This window comes from Cyrtonyx montezumae, unplaced genomic scaffold (genome assembly GCF_038088225.1).
Source record: "Cyrtonyx montezumae isolate F1298 unplaced genomic scaffold, pur_monq_1.0 scaffold_2, whole genome shotgun sequence".
Classification (NCBI taxonomy): Eukaryota; Metazoa; Chordata; class Aves; order Galliformes; family Odontophoridae; genus Cyrtonyx; species Cyrtonyx montezumae.
Genome location: NW_027071936.1, coordinates 57,642,516 through 57,664,057, shown reverse-complemented (window position 1 = coordinate 57,664,057; position 21,542 = coordinate 57,642,516). Strand labels below are relative to the sequence as shown.

The 21,542-nt window shown below is 39.4% G+C and overlaps 1 protein-coding gene across 4 annotated transcripts in view; it reads right to left on the bottom strand.

Moving 5' to 3' along the window:
- The window catches only part of TBC1D14 (TBC1 domain family member 14), a 60,851-nt gene that overhangs the window by 15,530 nt on the left and 23,779 nt on the right, over window positions 1–21,542 (bottom strand). For 3 of the 4 annotated variants that reach the window (XM_065735813.1, XM_065735814.1, XM_065735815.1), the window contains exons 4-9: window positions 8,790–8,908; window positions 6,129–6,211; window positions 4,469–4,586; window positions 2,879–2,985; window positions 1,907–1,987; window positions 636–730 (exon numbers count right to left, since the gene is read on the bottom strand). In XM_065735813.1, coding sequence (XP_065591885.1) covers window positions 636–730; window positions 1,907–1,987; window positions 2,879–2,985; window positions 4,469–4,586; window positions 6,129–6,211; window positions 8,790–8,908 — 603 coding nt within the window. Of the gene's footprint in view, window positions 1–635; window positions 731–1,906; window positions 1,988–2,878; window positions 2,986–4,468; window positions 4,587–6,128; window positions 6,212–8,789; window positions 8,909–12,131; window positions 12,213–21,542 lie in introns of those variants that run through there. The other variant, XM_065735816.1, reaches the window with a different exon arrangement.

Here is a 21,542-nt window from a genome sequence, read left to right as displayed (position 1 = left end):
ATCAAGCATATCATTGAGTCTACAGCTGAAAAGAATTTCATGTTGTTGCCTATTAACAGCTGCCAGAGATTACACCACTTATTGTAAGTGGCTCAGAATTTCCAAAGAGAAATTTTTTTTACCCAAAAGCGTTGGTTCATCACAACTTTTTTTTTTTTTTTTTTAAACAAGGATGTCAAAATTTTTGTACAGGACAAAGTATTTGCTTAAAACAAGTCACTAAGGCACACCAAAAGCATGCAAGTTACATTGGTCTTTCATGGAATCAAAAATAAGTAAAAGAAAAAAATCCAGTCTTGCTTCTTTGAGCTTTGCTCTCTCACTTTCCATGCATTTGCAATGCAGCAGTGCTGATTCACTGACTTGGAAACACTAACCTGTATCACTTGGACAGAAGCCACCATGAACTGAGCTCTATGAATCCAAACACAATGGTCAGCTAGCAGTTTTGCTGTCTCTTTCCAACACGCAGTACCTTCAGGTTAATCTTTTCTAAATTTCCCAAATCTTTAAGAACTTTTTCCCTCAAGATGTCTACTCCTTTTTTTACAGTGGACCGTTTCAAGCAGGGAACAGACAAGATTATGTGAACTTATTTTCTCTGAGAAGTCAAGTTAAATGTTAACGTTGCTTACCTGTTGGAATATACAGAGATTAGGAAACGTTCTCGAGATATCCAGTTTTATTAACTCCAAACTTGCTTCTCTGTCAGCTGCAGAAAATCCAGCATCTACAAAAGCCAAAGTAACTGCACTTATTACACGAATCAGTGTAGACTTTTCCGCCCCCCCAAACTGTTCTGAAATTGTTAGAGAGAAAGAGGAAGGCAAGGCAAAACAAGCTAGTCCTTTCACTGGTATCCTCTGACAAATCAACAGACACACAAAAGCCTGTTGGACTGTGACCCCCAGCTTTCCAACAGTTCCTGAAGTAGTCACTTCTGTGGAGAGGTTCTGGTGAGAGAAGTTCCAAAGAACTACAGTATGGATGCCACCAGGCTCTACTACTGTTGCCTCTCATTCCAAAATAGTATTTACTCTTTGTATGTGTCATTAAAGATCGTGGTCAATACAATACATTTCATAGCTGAAACAGTCCTCACTGAAAGTAAATTCCTAAAGCATCAGAGACCCAAAAACCTCATTTCTTTTTCACTTATCCTGGTTAAATATAGTTGGGAACTATCTATTGCCAGCACTGGAGTAATGAAAAAAACAAGATTTGGCACTAGCAAACAGCAGTAATTTATAACAACCGTATGAAGATATATATTTCAGAAAATAAAGTCGGGGCTTTCCAGCTAATCATGGTTTTCTGTGGATAAACACCAGCAGTATGTATGTTCTCCTTTTTCTGCTCAGTATAATTATTTACCAAAGAGAAATTTCAAGCACTAGTTCAATACTTTCAAAAATACTACTCCTCTTATCAATTAGTAAATCTCAAATTACTTCATATTCAAAAATTAATTGCTTCTCTCTGAAACATGCCCAGGAAATGGACCCAAAGCTGCATTAAGGAACTAGAATTTAACTTTCTGCTATGCTTTGAGTTTCAACTACATAACTGCAGAGACAGCAAAATATTTGTGTTTCAATCCAAATTAGAACCTCCCAAATGTTCCTACCATTCCTACAAATTAGGTATCAATTAAGATCTGTACCTACAGAAAGATTTTAAAGAAAACTGAACTAGCATGGCATGTAAGAGACAAAAGATTCATTAAGAAGAAAGAATGCAGCTATATCCTCCACAGAAAGAAAGGCTTTTTTGTCCTTTAAAATCAAACTCATCTTTATAGCTGATTTTTTTTGTTGTTGTTGTTTAACTGTAACTTAAGGAACAATTTAACTAAAACCTTTATTTTGTAGCACAGAGTAAGTTATTCACAAAAAAAAAGGCATACCTTCACATTCTCCTTCAGCCCCTACCATGCTACGCGATCGCCATTTCTCTTTGGCACGAGCCAGGCAAATATCATATAGTTCTGGAAAAACAAGAGCAGAGAACATTGGAGCTATTATTTGAATGCACACATGCTCACTGTCAGGTACCAACCATGTGCCATATGAGCAATGCTTCTCTGTGCACACAAACAGCAGTACATCTAACACACTAATTGCATTTTTGATTATGGTTCTGAAGGACCTGTTCTACTGACCTACAATTTAAGATTGAGAAAGAAGGAAAGGCAATTTGGGTACAAATTCCATTCTACGTTCAAGCAATTCTTTTTTTCTTACAGGGCACTGACATTCAACGTTACAGTCTGAACTGACTGGAATAACCTTACCACATTCAAGGCAGGAACTAAACTGGAGGTAACTGAACCACACATAGAAAAGCAGCACAGTACTAGCAAGAATACAGGCAGTCTACTGTCTTTCCATACTGGAATTAACTGCTCTTTCAAAACTGTTCTTCCGCTGCACAAAGTAGCACACTACTTCTGTTTTCATAAACGTACATATAAGAAAATGGACTAATTTTCCTGGAGGTCTTTTAACCTCATACAGCCCTAACTTCTTGCTCTAAATCGAGAGACTGCATCCTCACAGGCATTACCATATGAATAAACAGCAATTTTAATTAAAGAAAAAAAAAGAATTTAAAAAAGCTTGACTAGTTCTGACCATTTCAACATAACATCAAAGCAAAACACAATGGTAGTAGTAATCAGAAATAATTCATGGCAGCAGTGCTAGAACAGCTACAAGATTAAAAGATACAGTACTTTTGAACAAAGCATGTAAAAGCACCACAAATAAAACTTAAGCAGATTAACACTTCATGCTCACAAATCAGATTCTGATGCAACGCAGTAAATACAAAACTCACTTCTCTTCATAACACAACGTAGACAGAACAACAGTCTCACCGTGGGTGATGTTTAACTCGTTGCCAATTGCCAAACTCCAGACTTTGCCTCTCACGCTCGGAGGAATGCCCTGCCACCATAACTCTCGAACTTTACGGGAACAACACCTGTTTAAAACAAAATGTATCCTAAGAAAGGTTTTATTGTACATTTATATGTATACAGCTGAACTGTAAATGTGTCCTCTTATCATAGCTAGAGGGATACAGAGCAGAATGAACATCAGTCAGCCAAGAAGTCAAACAAAATTCACACATATCAATTCTTTACTATTACTTTGTCTTGAACTGCAAAAGGAAAGCTCCCTTCCTTTTAAATTTAATGGTTTATTTTGACAGGAGCAGTGCATACGATAACTCTAACGTGCCACCATAGGTGACCAGCAGGAGCTGTTGTCAGGAACAATAATGAAGAAATGAAAAATAGACCTGTTATCTATGCCATTGCATATGCTAAAGTCTGGACAGACTTAAATCTCTAAGTGAAATTAAATACAGATACAAGTCATAGATCTCTCATCGCTTTCTCATGCGGATAAGACATGCAGTTACCCACTCAGCTTTGCTGTTTCAGCTCTCCAGCAAAATGCACGAAGATGCAACAAGTAGCAACTTTCAGGTAGAAGCACAAAAGACATTTTAACAGAACAAAGACTTGGAAATTGCTACAGCTTCTGAGCAAGACAACAATTACAGCAATCCAATGACCTAAAACCAGATTCTCAGTAAAATATGAAATACACACATGAACATCTGGTTTTGCAAGCCACTGACAGAAAAATGCATACTTAAGATTTACAGCAGACACAGCATGCATCTTTAAAGACAGACATTTAATCTACAGTTTATTCATACTTTATTCCACATTTGGTTCTCTGGTTCAGTTGCATTTTCCAGCATACCTCATCAATATTTCTAGCAGGGCAACTGAATGTCATTAAGCAAACTGCATAAGAACTGTGGTGGCTTTTGTTATAGTTGTGTTGTTTTTATGCTCTTAAGATTGGAGGGGCTGGTTTTTTTTGTTGTAGTTAAGATGATGAGCAAAGTCCATGAAAAACTGGAGAGTGAAGGCAGCTTACCAACTGATGTGCTGTGTCTTTGTAGAAAATCTTGTAGTACTTCAACATTTTTAAAACAACTTATTCCCTACTTTTCCATCACCTGATTATCTCAGCAGGTCTACCCCTAATTAAAGTGGCTTAATAGTACCATGTGCATACTTCACTCCATGTTTGATACTGAAACATCAAGCTCAAGAAGTAGTTAAGAAAAGCTCATTTCTGATAAATGCATTTAAGCATGATGCTTTCTGCTTTTACATTTTCTTTCATGGATCACTTCTCTCTCTTTTGGTTTCCAAGTATCTCCAAACTCCACTGAAGACAAGCAAGGAGAATTAGAACTGCATCACTTTTGATTATCAAACTAATGAAGCTCATGTCACTCATTATCTTTGTCACTGTGCAAAGATGACTTTCAAACAAAAGCTACCAACACCATTTAAAATTACACTTGCTAACCTTGTAACTTCTCTACAGGATACAAAAGTGTTTTAATTAAAACTATTAATTATAACATACTGTCTTACATAGTTTCCCAGTTGGGCAAGATTTCATTGTTCCAAGTTACAACAGCATTGCCAATGCTATCTTCCAGCTTACAACGTTCCTCCAGTTGCTTCTTTCTCTTCTGGGCTTCTTTAAGCTCTGCAGGAAAGCAATTTTCTTTTTAGTTTAATAATACCAGGGGAAAAAAAATTGACAGTTAGCTATACATGACTACATAGCCATGGAAAATCACCTTACACACATTTCCAGCAGACTATTCAAATTCTAAAATTTTAGTGCATGGTTAATCTGAATGTCCTACATCACAAATCTACAAACTGGAAACTTCCAGAATAAAAACCTACATTTTTCACGTTCAGTTTAAATGTATTTTACATATTTATGCATTACTGTTCAGTACTTCTTTTATTGCACTATCTACTACTGTTTGTTCCACAGACAAATTTGTTAGATGTGATTTAACAAACGTCAGCAGTGGAAATACAGAACTGTGTGTGTGTGTGAGTGTGTGTGTGAGCAAACACAGCCTACAGTATGGGCAAGTACTGACTTGGCAAGGAAAACTAATTGAAGGATGGCATGTACCACGCTCTTTGGAATGAACACATACCACCAGTTGGGTTCACTTTAATACACAGCAGAATCTACAGCTGAACCACACCAACTGCCTCTGAGTATTTCCAGTTTTGATACGAGCCCTTTGTAAGTCTGTCTTAACCACAGCCCTGCATTTTTCTCTAACAAAAACAGCGCTTACACACTTTGATTTCCTGACTCTACACAATGTGCTACTCTGCCAAGCTGTTCATCTGCAGAGGTCATAGGAAAATGTTTTTTGTTTTTTTTTCCAGAGGTACTTCATCTGATAGAATGACATAGTCCCATCTAGCAAAGACAGCACAAAGACTTGGCCCTCTGCCTAACCTCAACATTGCTCCATATCTCCCAGACCACCTACTGGATGTGCAAAGAAGGAATGGAGAATCTCCTCGGACCATTACTGTTATGTGGACATACTGACGAGGGGTTACAAGAAAGAGGGGGAGGATGAATTTTCCCACCAAAACTGCAATGGAATATTTTAACTGAAACATCAGCTGTAGAAAGCAAGGAGAAGTCCTGAGTTCATATCACTTTCTCTCTGTTTCATATGGCTCAGACCAGATGGAAAAACAGTATTTCCAGAAGCTCTCCTTGTACACACAATTTCCAAGTGTCCAGATTTCCTATTCCTGCAATGTTTAGTTTTATTAGAAAGGCCAAAATAGTAAAAAATAATCTGCAAGAAACCATCACTATCAGCTTCACATGATATATGTAGTACAGTGTTACTGAGACACTGCTATGAAGCCAGACAAGAAAAGAGAAGCAAAATCTGAGGAAAGCTGCACATTTTAAGTGGGAGACCAATTATCAAATAAATTACACTTCCTGCATGGAAAATACATGTGCTTATGTGTGACAGTTGTAACAAATTGTTCCTAGTATGAAACTCATATTTTTAGTTATTTAAAACTAAACTCTTGGGGCTTTTTAATGAAACTACTTTTGTCCTTCTCTCTTTTCTAGATTGATTCTTCTTTGAAGGGAAGTACAAATCCCTCATGACACAGAAAAACTGAAGGACATAAGTATAGTTCAGGTTTAGAAATGGCCATTAACTTTACTGTTTTTCTTTACCTCTTTTTTTTGCTTGAACCACCATTTCTTCGTACTGTTGTCTGTGTTTCTGAGCTTCTTCTGCTGGTTTTGCTGGGAGGTTCCTTAAATTAAAAAAAAAAAAGCAGTATTTCAAGTTGCCATGCCCATCTAAAGACAATTCTAGACACTTATAAAAGAAAAGCATAATGCTGCCTGATGTCAAAATATTTGATTAAGGAGTAGTCCAACAGATTCTTGGAAAGATTTTTTTTGCCGGAGTCAGCGGAAGAGAAGGAAAGAACACTTGAACAGCTATGAGTACTTTTATACACAAAATATGCTGAGCAATTTCCTTTTGCTTGGCAATTTCAGCATTTTTATTATTAAACCAACTGAACCCGCAGACTTATCTTCATAAATAAAGGGAATATAGTGGTACATAACAAGCTGGTAGTTTTACTTTAAACTGAGCACTACATATGAAGTACAAGACCTTGTTCACTCACTGTGTATCTCACTTAAGGACTCCAACCACAACTTTCTTTACTCACGCAGTAATGTCTCACTACACCAGCTTCCTCCTTCTCTCTGTTCTCAGATACCCCATTTCTCTTTAAGAATGCTTAACTCCCTCCCCTCACTTCTGCAGCAACAAGCTATGCTAGAGTCATTCTGTTTATTTTCCACTCACCCAGATCAACACAGCCATTTTCTATTTGTGATTAAAATAAAATCTCTACCATACAATACACATGCTCCTATATCAGATCACATTAACTTTACATTAATCACATTAATAATTAACATAATCACTACGTAACTCATGCACCAAAACATCAGAACAGGAAATAAGTATTTTGTTCATCACTGCATTGTGTTACTCGGCCACTTTATACCTTTAGTTAATAAAAAAGAAATGCAAAAATTAATGTGTGCATTCCCGTAAGGTCTGATACGTAAAGCAGCTTCTAGCTGTCCACACAAACATCAGCAGCAGTATGCTTCACTATTTACATAATCACACTACCTGCAAAGCATGCAGAGCAGAGCCACATGCTACACGCTTATGAGTATTTTTAATACTCAAGACTCTAACAAGAATATGAGAAAGTGCTTCTCAAATTACTGTAACTTTTACCTATAAAGAATGATTTTTTCCAGTTTCACTGAAGCAAGCTGACCAGCACCTTTTCATAAATTCAAAGTCTTTATGAACAGTGTGAGTTAAGGGAATTTTGGAATGGAAAACCAGAAGAAACAATTCAAATTCTACCAATTTAAGCTTCGCAACTTAAATTATTTGTTCCCTTTCTTAGTGACATCATTCATGTGAGATGATGTACCTATTAGGATTCAACATTGTCCACTTAAAGCTACAGAGACTACATAATATTAACTGGAGTTTTACCTAACCTCTATAAATGAGACCAAAACCAAGACTAGTTGCTTTGGAAATAAAATCTCACCGCATTTTTTGGAAGTCTCCATTTTTTTTTCACTGCAGAAAGTCAACAAGAAATTACTTAAAGCCCAACAGGTAGGGAAAAAAAAGCCAACTAACAAAAAACAAAAAGATTTTTTAGAGAGATTCATTAAAGGATGGCACTGTTGCTCAGTTTCCTCAACTTGAAGGAAGAAATTATGACTCCATTGTATAAAATTAAAAAAAAAAACAAAAAAAAAACACTTTTTTTGCTAGAAGTTCCCCAGTGTATCAACGTTAAGAAAAAAGTAAAATCTGAATGGTATCCTGTAATGTACCATAATTGAATCTAGCTGCAAACTGCATGCCTCAGAGAATTTTTTCACAAAAAGAATAATTTTAACAAACAGGTTTTAAATAAAACAAATAAGCTAGGATGCATTGTTTCCAGCTGTACACAAGAAAATTTACTATTACAAATAATCCCTCACAAGTTGTTCTGGTGTACTGAGAAGTCTCATCTTGGAGTCTAGCAGACAATTAAAAAGTGTCTTAAATGACCCTTCCAATAAACTAGTTTGATAGGAGGATTTCTCATGCAAATTTGTTGATGAAAACATATATCTCTGTTACGCCATCTCTTTGTGTCAATGCACTGTTACAATAAAAATGCAGACATCATGTCTGCAAGACTGGATACTGTCCACAAATTGACTAAATACAACTCAATTTGTGAAATTCAGGAGTAAAAAAATCTATGATAAAGCAGCTACAAATAAATCCTTCTGGCATTAGCCCATCTATGCAAGAATCTCATTAGTGAAACAGAAGCATCAAAGAACTTCTTGAATTCCTGACAACCTTTATCATGTGATGCTGATTCCACTGCAGAACAATCATTGTATCATTTCATTATTTATATGGGTTTGGTCTTTCTCTATGCAAACAAAGACACCGTATCCTTGCTTCTCCATTTCTTTAGCTAATATCAGCTTCATTCTTACCTTTATGCTCCTAAAGGGAAAATAAAAATCCCTTGTGTTTAGAATTACCCAAAACTAAAGCTCAAAAAGAATGTTTTTACTATAAAGTAAGATTACTTTTGTTTGAGTAGTTTTCCTCATAACCATCACACCTGCACATTCATTAGCCTGAAAAAAAAGTATTTCAATTTAAAACCATCTGCCTGAATTGGAGCAATCAAATATGCACAGTAAGAAAAGCTTCACTAGCCCTGCTTTGAAGGGACTCTCACTGTGATGCTTCCCAAAACTTACGCTGGTCTGTCCTCTAAAATAAGTGCAGTAGTGGAGAGTGGCTCAAAATCAAGATTCTTCCTCACATTCTGCTTAGGAGAGAGTGGTCTGTGAGCTCGTCCAGTTTTTTCTTCATATTCCTAGAGAAGAAAAAGTTAGGACAAGTTACAAAAGTGGAGAGCACTAAGATGATGCACAGGAGAACTTTAACAAGGTCAATAAAAGACATCAAGATAATGCTCTTGAATCTCTGCCCAACTGCAATCTCCTCTAAGCTTTTCAGCTTGAACCAACTCAGAACTGAAAACAATGTTAAAATTTAAGTTCAGGAGTGAGTTCCCATGTCTTCTTTCATTCCTTCTAATTTTAAGTTCCTCTGGCTCTTACAAAATACCTGATCTTACAAAATACCACTAAGAACAAGCTCTGAAACAACACGTACTATCCGAAGTATAAAAAAGATCTACTAAAATACTTCTATCTACGTGGTTTTGAAATCAAAGCCAAAAGCTACCATGGGTTTCTTGTCTTAAAATTTCATTCTGAGATCTCTCCTTCCCAAACTACTTCCAGATGCAAAAGATCAGGGGCTGGGGAGGACTGTTTGGGGGGTTAAAATCAGTTCTTACGATGCCTTGAAGTATGACAATCCTAAATGGTAACAAAGCATAACATTAACTTGTGCTTGGAATATTACCGACATTTAATGTTAAACTTCACAAATTTTGCCATTTCCAAAAGACACTTTTTTTTCCAGTATATTTATACCATTTATATTAAAAAAAAAAAACCCAACAACAACAACACCATAAAAATCACACACAGTACTCTAAAAATGAAGCATTATAACCGAGCACTGTGAAAGGTGCTCCAACCATCTTTCTCTCCCCCTTTTTCCTGCTAGCACAAACAACTCCTTCAAATGGAACTGATTTTCATCAACCTAACATGCCACTTATGTACAAAAAGTTCTTTGGGCAAAAGACCCAACACCTCAAACACAACCAAAACTGCCTGGCTCATTCAGAAACCAGAACTGGGTGTCTGCTTCTAACAGAAAGCCCTTCTCTTCCTCCTTAAATGCAGAAACACATGAAAAACACACACTCGAATGCAGAGACATATTAACTTTTCTGTTATGCTGTCCAATTCAATTCTAGTTCAAGCAAGTTCTGTGAGACTCACAGACCAGTTCTGTGAAGCTCTTGGGATGCAGAACTTTCCTTGTTTATTAACAGGGTAGTGTCTCAACAATCAATCCTGTGATGCCTGCATCGCTGTGACGGGAAGCACAGTCATGAATTTGGAATGTCTACCTCATTAATACCAGCAAATGCTGCTATGCATGGCAGCAGTTCAAACACAAGGAAAAGAACACCAACAAAACAGAAGTATTTAAACTACTGAACAGTACTTAGCTTTGACTACTAGAGTGAGAGCAGTCATACTGACAAAGCTCCTCATTAAAAAAAAAAAAAGTCTATTGCAAAAATAAGCAAATAAACCTAGTTGAAAAGGTGCTGTGACTGACACCCACTCAGAATGCTAAGACACTGCTCTTATATTAATAACTCTTGGCAGGCAGCAGATAGTGACCAGTGACAAAGTGCATCAGCACACCTTAGTGCCCATCAGTAGGTACCTCAGCTGCCCCACTGGCTACAGAGCACACCTACTGCACTTAAGGGATGATAGAAAAGCTTATTTTTATTTTATCTTTTTTTTTTTTTTTGGATTCTATTAGATGGATCTAGCTATTTTCCACAAATTAATATGGCCAAATACTAACCTACATTACTGCTTCCCCAGACAACGTGAACCTCGTCCCTAAACCTTCTGGTTTTACTCCTTCACTGCTAATAGAAGAGAAACCAGCTAACAATCACTACAACCTGCAACAAGGCTGAAATCACATATCAATCTCCCTAAAACATCACACAACTTGACACGAAAACACAAGCACTCAGAGCTTATGACATGGGAAATTCCAAGAAAGCTGCTTGATATTCACATAAGAAATTTTCAAGGTCTCCTTTCACTGAAAGACAACTACAGAGCTTTCATAAGGTACAAAAAACTGTACAGACTAGGTTGCAATGGGGATTTTATTCCCATTATTTGGAAATCTAATCACTTAAGCACAAACTTTTCCAGACTAATGCTCTGCAAAGCATTTTTCAGGAATTTTTTGACTGAGGATGCTCTGTTTTAGAATAGTTTGTAGTTATGGGTGGCTAGTTACAGCACTGGTATATCAGCACAGTGATTCACAGCTCTGAAAGGATAAAGCAAAAGCCTATTCCGCATTTCAGCCAGCATCCACTGATGTTTTACTCATCATGACTACAGCAAAGAAGCCTGACCAGCACACAGAATAGGAGTGGCACATTTTAGCAGATTAGCAGTGTTAAGTCCTTTGTAGTATTCCCAGTAGCAGCCAAAAATAATAAAAATGTCCACTGCATACAAACGATAAGACTGCACAGGAACTAGGCAAGGTTTAAAAAGCCTCACAAACACTCCTTATAATGACCTTTTATTTCAGTAGGAAGAGAATGTGATTTTGAGGAGAGCATTGTGTATGTATGACAGGGAGATGGAACAGACGGAAGCCTCCACAAACTCACACTGAGAGCATTTGCTGACGGAGCAAGCAGAAGCATTTGCACATAACAGCATACTGCAATAGGCTGAACACACAATGGCTCACTTTAAGTTTTGCTGTTTTTTTTTAAACCCGACTCAAATCTCCGGCAGTGGCAAACCGTACGTAAATCCTGTCCTGTAACGAGGGCCGGCTTACCTACTACGGACACAAAATTAACTTCAGGATCGAATTAGGACGATCCGATCGCTTATAAATTCAAATAGGTCCATAACACTGCGACCACTCGTGCTTTCCTGCACGTTTGCCACAGCCAGGGCAGCTGGCAGATAGATACAGCCCCGCAGCAGTGACGGCGCGGGTCCCGGCAGCAGAACCCAGGGCTCTGCCGGCACCAGAGGGGGACCGCGCCGAGCCGGCCCCACGCAGCACGGGCTGCGGAGCTCTCCGCCAAGGTCACCCGGCTCCGCGTCCTCTTTGTTTAAAGGGAGCGGAACGCGAAACGCTACCAGGTGATGGGGCTGCGAGAACCACACCGCTCCACCGCTACGCTGTGCTGGGGGTGGGAGGGCACTCACTTCCAACCCGCAGCCCTCACAGAGCACAAAACCAAGCGCCCGGGCTCGGCCGGAGCCCGAAACGTCCGAGGCGCGTTACCGCGCGTTACCGGCCGCAGGCTGCTCTCCCCCCAGGCTCTCCCCGCCGGCCGCCCCGCACCCCACCCCGCCACATCCACCGCCACGCCCTCCCCCGCTCACCATGAACGCCGCGGAGCCTCACCGGCCGCGCCGCCGCAGACCCATGCCCGGGCCGCTCCGGGACCTGGCTCCGGGACCTGGCTCTCCGCCGCGGCGCCGCCCGGCCCCGCACGGCCTCGCGGGCCGCCCGCCCCGCCCCGCCCCGCCAGCCCCGCTAATCGGCCGCGGAGCCGCCGCTGCCGATCGCTTCTCTCCCTCTCGCCCAGCGCTGCCTGAGCACGCGTGGCGGCGGGGCGGGCCCGGCCGGGTACGCCGCTTCCGCGCCCGTTTGCCCGGCCGGCAGGCTACTGCCGCGGTGAGACGCGAGCGGGAATTTCTCCTAGTCCTCCGTATTTTCTCTTACATTGGGCCACAAAAATGGTGAGAGGGGTGGAACAATTCCTTCTGTGAGAACAGACAGCTCCGGTCCCTGAGAGCGGCCTCGCACAAACTAACGGGGCTGTAAGAAGGAAGGGGACAGACCCTTTAGGAGGGGCTGTTGTGACAGGACAAGTGGGCTCCCCAGTTAAAAAAGACAGGGATCTAGGAGGAGTCCAGTAGAGGACCACACAGATGATTAAGGGCCTTGAGCCGTTTAAGGAAATGCTGAGTAACCTGGATCTGTTCAGCCTGGGGAAAAGAAGACAGAGGATCTGAGTAATGTTTACCTGTATCTAAAGAGGTGGGAGACAAATGTGTGAGGCTGGGCTCTTAGTGGTGTACAGCAATGGGACAAGAAGCAATGGCCTACATATTGAACATAGGAAGTCCCGTACTAACACACAGAAGAACTTCTTTATGGTAAGGGTGACAAAGCACTGGCACAGACTGCCCACAGAGGGCTGGAGTCTCCTTCTGTGGAGATATTCAAGACCTGATTCTGGACACCAACCTGTGCAACCTACTACAGTGAACCTGCATCAGCAGGGGATGGACTCAATCTCTTGAGGTCCCTTCCAACCCCTGCAATCCTGTGTGATTCTATGGAATGTTTTTCAAACTAAATACTGTCATAAATATTGATCTTTAAGGGCCCGTTCCAACTCAAAACAATTCTATGATGACTTGAATTGCTGGATTCAGCTTAATGCTTTCAGCCTACAGCTTGCCATCAAATCCTGAGGCAGCAATAATATACCAAATGAGAGACAGTTCATTTGTTTAAAACTATCTCAGCCTCATTCTTACCACCACCAATTAACAACAGATATTTGGTATCAGAGCATGGACAATCACCACAGTGGTATCAACTGAGCTCACAAAAAGCACCACAGCCTCAAATCGCCAATTATCACACATCAAAAACATATTTAAGTACAACTACTAATACAGAAAGAACTTAGACTGTGAGGTGGACAGCATTTCTGCAGCAAACCCTTCAGGTTTCACATACACGCTGCAAATCTCCAGGACCAAGGAAACAGCCATCAGCTGTGTCCTCCACAAAAAAAATACTGAGAGAAAGTGCAACCTGGTGAAACTGAGAGATACTGAAACCAAGTACGCTCCATAACTCACCTCATTACAGATTACACGGAGGTATGGTAGCTCTGTTCTTATGCTGCCAAAATTCTAAGAGTACCTGAGGCTACTCAGACAAGTTACACACAAGCACTGCATGATGTGTTTTCCACTGCAATTCCTGCTCCTTCCAGCTTACAAGATAGGAACCAGACCTGGATTGCACAAGCAACTGTTTTTTTTCCTTGTCTTTTGAGTCTGACAGCTACCAAAATACTGCATTCACCATTCCCTTTTTGTTGCTTCAAAGCTTCCTACTACATCCATCAACAGACTCTTTCCTCTTACTATGAATTGCTTTAGCCCAGAGGACCTAAGCTGGTGCACACCCAGAAAGAACATCACTGCCCTCCTCCCCCTTCCAACACCTCACACCCATTCTTCATCGTGCTCTAAGAAGTGCTACCACACAATACATTAATTCGGAAATAACTCTGCTACAATTGGATCTTTTGTATTACTGCAACAGTTTGGTTACTCTAGTTAAAATGCTGGATCTGTGTTGCTACAGGGCAATGTAACTGTATGTGTACAAATGTTACGCAGGAAATGGAATGAGGAGCAGGACTTCCAGAAGATATACTAAAACCACCAGACCACAAAACTTGAAATCATCTTTGAGGCAGGTAACTAGGATTCGATTCTTGATGTGGCTCTGTTTATATAATCAATTACAGTAATCAAAGGGAAGTCAAGGAGACTTAACACCTCAGGCAAAGATGAGAACATCCTTCAAATTTAACAGCATACAAGTATCTGAGCTCAAGGAATTGTTTGGAAGTTAGTATTAATAGGATTAGAGAGTCTTTTATATAAGTCCAAAAAAGAGTACCAGAAAACCATGCTTTGAAATGTAGTTAGTTTATTAGAGATCTGATCAGGCAACCTGAGAAATATCAGTTGCACACCATAACCCGCAGACTTTGCCAAAGTGATTTGGCAGCTCTGTGACTCAGTAATGGTTCAAGAACCACCAGCTCTACTTGCTTTACTACCCAATCTTTAAACCTCTTAAGTTATAAGAATACAACAGAAGACAGTGCCATTTGATGATAGAACTTGACTCCAATTACATTATATGCATTTTACACCAGGTTATCCTTCTCACCTTTAGTACTACCATATTTTCCTCTTCCATACTTAACAAATTAGGAATGCTTCTGCAAAGTAAGGGCAAGAGACTATGGCCAATTCACACAAGGAAAACCTCACACCACCTACTTTCAGGCATCATTCCAAGTGCCTGAAATTAGCCCCATTAGTCCCTGAAAAGCTTCTCCCTTTTGATTATAGACTATAGAGAGATTTGGTCCCACACAATCATGCTGAATTTGTATGAATAAAATAGTGCCCATACAGAGATCACTCCAAAAGTAATGCCTTCTATTTATTTCCATGGAAACTACAACAGATACAAAGAGCACAATAACACTATTCAATATTCTCAGCTACCAAACTGTTTTTCAACATAGCCATCACCATTAGCTGCTCATTTCTGCCAGCAATGAATAAGAATTTGCATGCCATATTCATAAAAATCTGCATGGCTGCCTAGAACACAGCTTGTCTTTCAGGTAGCTATTGCCATCCTTGAAACTTACCACCCACTGTCACACTGTGCTCATATCCACTGTTTGGTACTTCATCAATGTTCACCAAGCATCCACCAATGTCAATAAGTGTAACTTTTTCCTCACGGAGAAATTCAGTGACACACCTTTGCTTTATATGTGCTTCCATGTCAGACACCACTGTCCGATTGTCCCTCTGCAGCCACATCACACTGCAACAAAACGTAACGATATTGGCAGGAAGGTTTAACCTCTACTGGCATACCACCAACATCTGCCAGGGGCTGACATCATAAAACAGGAGGCATTAGTTTCAGAGCAGCTCTCACAGAAGCCACAGACTACACTGCAGACCTGTGCTTCTTCCACTGGACTATTTAGCCATTCTTACATATGCAAACTTCTCCAGCAGTGTATTTTGAGCAGCGTTGAGTTAAAGAACATTTAAAATCTAAGTCTATATAAACAGTCAATTTAGGAAGAAAGAAAGAATGAGTTTGCTCTTACAGAGTCCATCATGCAACATGCTACGTATCAGATGGCTTTTGCCCTCGGGGTTCATGTTTCACTTCTGTTATATGTGAATAATTTAAGCACTTTCTGAATTATACAGAGTTACATGCTTAAAAAAAACCAAAACCAAAAAACAACGAAGGAAAGAATCCAGAGTATTTCCCCATATTTGAAGGACTACTTAAAAAGACAAAGCATACCTATGCACTATGTGGTTTAACAACAGCTTTTCATTGTTGTGTGGTATCTGTAATCAGATTGTGAAGCAAACTCTTACAAGTGACTCCAGTATGAGTCACTGTGACCAAGAAAACTCAAACTACTTTAGAACACTGGAAAGGATGCAATTTAATCTGCACATATGAACGTGCAGTTTCCCTATATACTGATACCATCTGATACACTGCAGCATCAACCAAGTGGAAACATCTACAACAGCTTCCAGCAGAGCAAGCACCAAACAAGTGCTTGAGCAAGAGAACATGTGCTAAACGGTTATTTTATTTTGTTTTTAAATAACCAAAAAGTGCTACCAAAATAAAATACTATCAACACCTGTTCTCAGTACGAACCTGAAACGTTACTCCTAGGAAATAGGGGCACACTGAAAATGTCCACTCACTAATCACTCCAACTAAATTTTCTGTACAGCCTCAGCACAGTGCCCTTCCATAGCAACTTTCAGCAAATTTTTCTTCTGGGATTTCACATTAGTGCTGATGTGTTGGTGTTGCAGAAGAAAATTTATCTTTCCTATCTCATTTCAAATTACACGCTCTTCAGTCTGGCTACTAGCAAGAACTGTTCCCTCATTCTGAGGGAGACATGGAAAAAAAGAAGGTATTCTTAAGCCACATCAGTTTCATGGTGGTAGTTCTGAAATGGAAAAGCACCAGCTTAATCTTAGGATATAGGAAAGAAGTCACGGGAATATCATGTTTTATCTTGCAAGTTCTCTATTCAGTTGCAAATAAGACCTCAAATACTGAAACTTTTAAGGACAATGTAAGAATGACCCAGGAATGCACGTAAATTCTAATTATGTTGTTCAGATACTCAGGTGAGCATACATCAACTTCTCTGTTTGCAAACAGCTGTCTACATAGATAAGTATGTGCAGGCTTGTATGAGCTACGTGTATGAGCTGAGCATGTGCACCAAATCAGCGTGAGAAAAGGCACTTCATTTGAAGCATATTCCGCTTTCACCTTCCCTTCAAAATCCTCTCACTGATTTCTGTACTGCTTCCTCAACAAGATTTGTGCATTTCTAAGGATCTCTCATGTTTTCAAGTTTTATACTTGTCTATCCTTTGAAATGATAGAAAACCAAGGGAGTAAGTCTACTGCACTAAAACTTCAGGTGATTTTCTACACTAATGTTTGCTGGTCTGATCTCAGAAATTACTCTTTAAGCAGTCACTGGTGACAGTTTCCTACATGTTTAATACAAGTTTCTTTTTCACATCATCTTTCACTATCTGGAAGTCTCCTGTGCATTCTCTGTGTATATATTTTTTTTTTAAACAAAAAACTGTATCAACATACAAATTTTTGTGAATATCTTTGTAACTTAATATTTGCTGTTAAGGAGAAGAGATAGCGACTTCCTAAAATCACTCACACACATCACACACACTCACTCACATACATACAGGGAGGCAACAGACTAGCTTAAATTGATGGCTATTTCCAGGCTTCAGCATTCATGACACTATTCACACATGTGTCTTGCCAGACAGGCAGCTTCACAACACAGTAAAAGAAAATTACTACTTAAAAACGTGTAACAGAGTCACATAGATAAAGGAAGTCAAGTATCCTCAGAGAAAGGAGGACAATGAGACTTAAAAAGCTTGAAATATTTTCCTAATCTTTCTTCAGAAAGACACCTAAGGAAAGAGTACCAGTTTGGTGTGGTGATTTTATTTTAAATCCATACTGTTCCCTCCAGGGTTCCAATGACATGCACAGTAATTCCTTCCACTCCGCAAAGCCAAAGAACATTAGCTTTGTTTGTTATTGCTAGTGAGCATGGAAAGAGTTGGCCTTTCACAACCCTAATTCTCTCCCTCCTGACCCCATTCTTTAATTTAAGATGAAGCTTGAAATGTGTAAACTGGAGGAGAAACAAAGAGAACCTCTGGATTAGGTTTCTTGGGAGCTTGGTTCTGTTTAATAAAAAAAATAACATAGTGAAGTCTAGCAAAGCCTTCTCAATTAGTTTCGCATTATAGCAACACAAGTTCCAGTCTCCTGTTAAGGTATTTATAATATTTAGAGGCTAACATATCTGCTTTCAAGGACTTCTGTCCAGCTTTACTATGCGGTCATGTTTTGCCAAGTGTTTCTCTGATGCAGCATTCAAAAGTATGCACTGCAATTTCTATGCTCTTTCTCTATATAATTCTGTTTTCATTCCAAGGTTACAGCACTGAAAAAAAAAAAAACAACCCCAAAACTTACTGGCTACACAAATACTGGAGACAGAAATGCCAGCTACATGCTAGATTCTTACTTAACAACTAAGGAGAATGAGCTTCCACCTAGGTACCAGGTCTTCTGAAAAGCTGCTCTCCCTGGCCTTGAACTTGAGGGTAAAAAGAGCTATGTACTTCATCTTCAACAGGCAAGTATTTTCCCACTCCTTTGTGGCCTCCTGTTGTGCTCTGTGAGTTCATATTCCATCTAATGTTAAGTATCAGAGTAGGCTATGAAATAACTATTTCAATTAAGACAAACTTTATGATCCCGTTAGACAATTTTAAACTTGCTGTATTTCCCCTAAAGCTCAGCACTAGCATTAAAATGCACCTTTTAATAGAGAATAGAAAGTTGATGTTTTAACAGCAATAACCAACAAAGCTTACACTGTTATCTACCTAGTATCTTTGTTCCAGAAAGCCAAGTACTTGTCCTCAAACTTCATGTTACACTTATTTAAGATCCCTCAAGCTTCCAAGTGTTTTGACTAAGATTTATGAGGAATTTCAGAGTGCTAAAACTAAAATGAAGGCTTTAAAGCTAAAGAGGAAGAGGAAAAAAAGAAAACCCACCCAGCTTGCATTTCCTTTCAATAAAACATTTTTCAAATTGCCTTAATTGTTAAACTGATACTCAAAGCCTATTATTTTCTATTAGCTTCATGCTCCTAATATGTGTTTTCATAGCACAAGGGAAGAGGTTACAGGGGCATCAAAAGAAGCACTCAGGCAGCTGGACTGTTTGCTAGATTATGATACTTGGGTGGATCATATTACATTCTTTTATTATTAAAATACTCAGGAACAATCCTTCTGCTGTAGGATTAAATTACCCTTTCATTTACTATGGATAGAAGCTATTACCCTTGCTTTATCTGTTTAAATATATTATTAGATTTGTTTGAGGCAGGTAATTTTCAAGTCAGGACAAGAGCAATGTGCTCTTTGTACAGTAACACAGCCTACTGGAACTGCCAAATTATCTCTCCAGTATATTTCTCTACATTTCTTGTTGAAAAAAAAAAAATGTTAGCCTTATAAGTGACAAAACAGGTTCTCTTTGTTTACCTACTTTCTTATAATTTCACAAAAACGAGATTGTCTTTACACGTAATTTCAATAAAACCAAAACGTTTTGAGTTGGATTAGAAAGGAAAACAGCAATGCATTAAGGCAGCCTGCAAGTTTAGCAGGTACAATCCCTTATGTGGAAAAACTGGATTTACACTTCTATTTCTAGAGACAGCAACAAGAGTATGCACAGAATCACAGAAAAGATTGGGTTGGGAGGAACCTCAAAGATCACCTAGTTCCAACCTCTCAAACAGCTACTATGAGTTAGGTTCAGATCAACGAGGACAGCACTGCAGTTCTGTTTCCTTGTTTTTAAGGAGCCACACCACAACACATGTAAATCCTGCTTTTCAGGATGACATGCAGAAATGAGCCCAGAGGAAGACAAGACAGGAAATGATTCTCTTACACCCTCAGACTTTTACTGTGCAACAGAAAAAAAATGTACAGACAGTTTATAGCTTAGAACACTTTAAAGTGTGAATAAAAACTAACCGCATCCCCTGCACCTTTAACAGCTTTAGCCATCATCACAATGATGCTTCCAGTGATCTATCTGCACACAAACTCAGGATGTGCAGTTCCCCAAGCAGCAGATCAAGCCCCTGCAGAAACTGGTTTGAACCATTCACTTCCTGTTCAGAAGGCTCTGAACGGACTATCTGAGCACAGAGAAAATGGGTAAGATAAGCATTTAGAAGAGCCATGTATTTTTAGACAACTGCCACACATCAGCAGAAAGCAAGAGGAAGCGTGACAGGTGGTGGCAGCCATGCACGTGGCAAACAGCACGCATCCGGAATGCTCCTGCACCTGGAGCTGCACAGAGCCTCCACACAGCAGAACTCAATCCTCTCTGCACTTTTCTTTTCCCCTAGATAAAACACACCATTCTCAGCACTGTCGCTGTCTGGCTAAGACATGAGTTGGAGTAATTTCTTACAGTAATTCCTACAAAGTGCTATTATTCTTTTCCACTTAATAGACGAAAACCAGAAACTGATTTTGAGAAAAATGACTTTATAAATCAGTTAGGATTATAGCTTTAAAAAAGTCAAATTGAGAACAGCTTGAATGATACCTCACCCAAATCAGCTCATACAAGTTTTTCTTCCAGCACTGTTACAAGCTTAACGACTGACCCCACAAAAAAAGAAAAAAACATCACCTACACCCCAAACACCGCCCTGTTTCAAGAGTTTGCTTTCACTTCATCATATCCTGCACAGTGATCTGCTAAAGTGCAACTGATTTTGATTAACAGAAAGACTGGATCCTTGTAGTCAGAATTCGATTACTATAGAAAACCACAGCTGGTAAATCCTGCTGATTTATTTTCTTTTAGCACATCACTCCTAAAAGAAAGTCTGTCGTGTCTCCAGCTGAATGTATCTCAGTTGGAACATTTTATGATTGGTACCAAAAAATAGCAGGATTTTAATTATTTTTTTCCTCTCAGAAACAAAAATAATAAATACATGAATAACTAAAAAAAATCTAAACATTTTGGGCATGGAACACAGTGCTACCAACTTGTGTAAGAGAAACAGTGCTGTACTAATGTGACCATCACGGCCAAGAAAGCTGACTCAAATGGCTGCTGCAGCAGTAAAGGCAAAACAAACGAAGTGCATGGAGAAGGCTGCAAAGGCCCAGTGCTGCCACTCCTCCTGCACGCCTGCAGCCTGCACCCAGAGCCCTCACTGACAAACTTGTTATCCACAGTTACACAACATAAACCACTGTAGTTTTCCACTGCATCTGGAAGCAGGCACTCGTTTTCATCACTGACAGTCTCACTCATACCCCAGTGATTTTGAATCCTTAACCATATGGGGTAAGAAAAAAAAGTTTCCTCTTCCGTGAAAGAAAGTATCACGGCTTTCAAAACAGAAACTCTAAGTTTGGAAAGACCACAACACAGAAGTTAAGAAGTATAGCTACTACTTCTACTTATGGAACTTCCACTAAAGCCTCCAGGCAGCAAATGAGTTCATAAAATATTTAAAACTGAATGTATGAGTAAAGACTGTTACTCGAAAGGCCTCACGTGATATACATGCTGGATTTTACTGGTACTGATACGCAAAGAAAAGAACAAAATTCCACTGAGCTCTTAGTAGAATTTCCATAGTTAAAATGAAATTGAACTGTTTACACAGGGGCACAGAACATTTGGAGAAGGAAATATGCACTGATGACAAAAATCATATTACACAATGAGATATACACTACTGAGATAAATAATTTTGTTTAAACTGCTCATTTGAG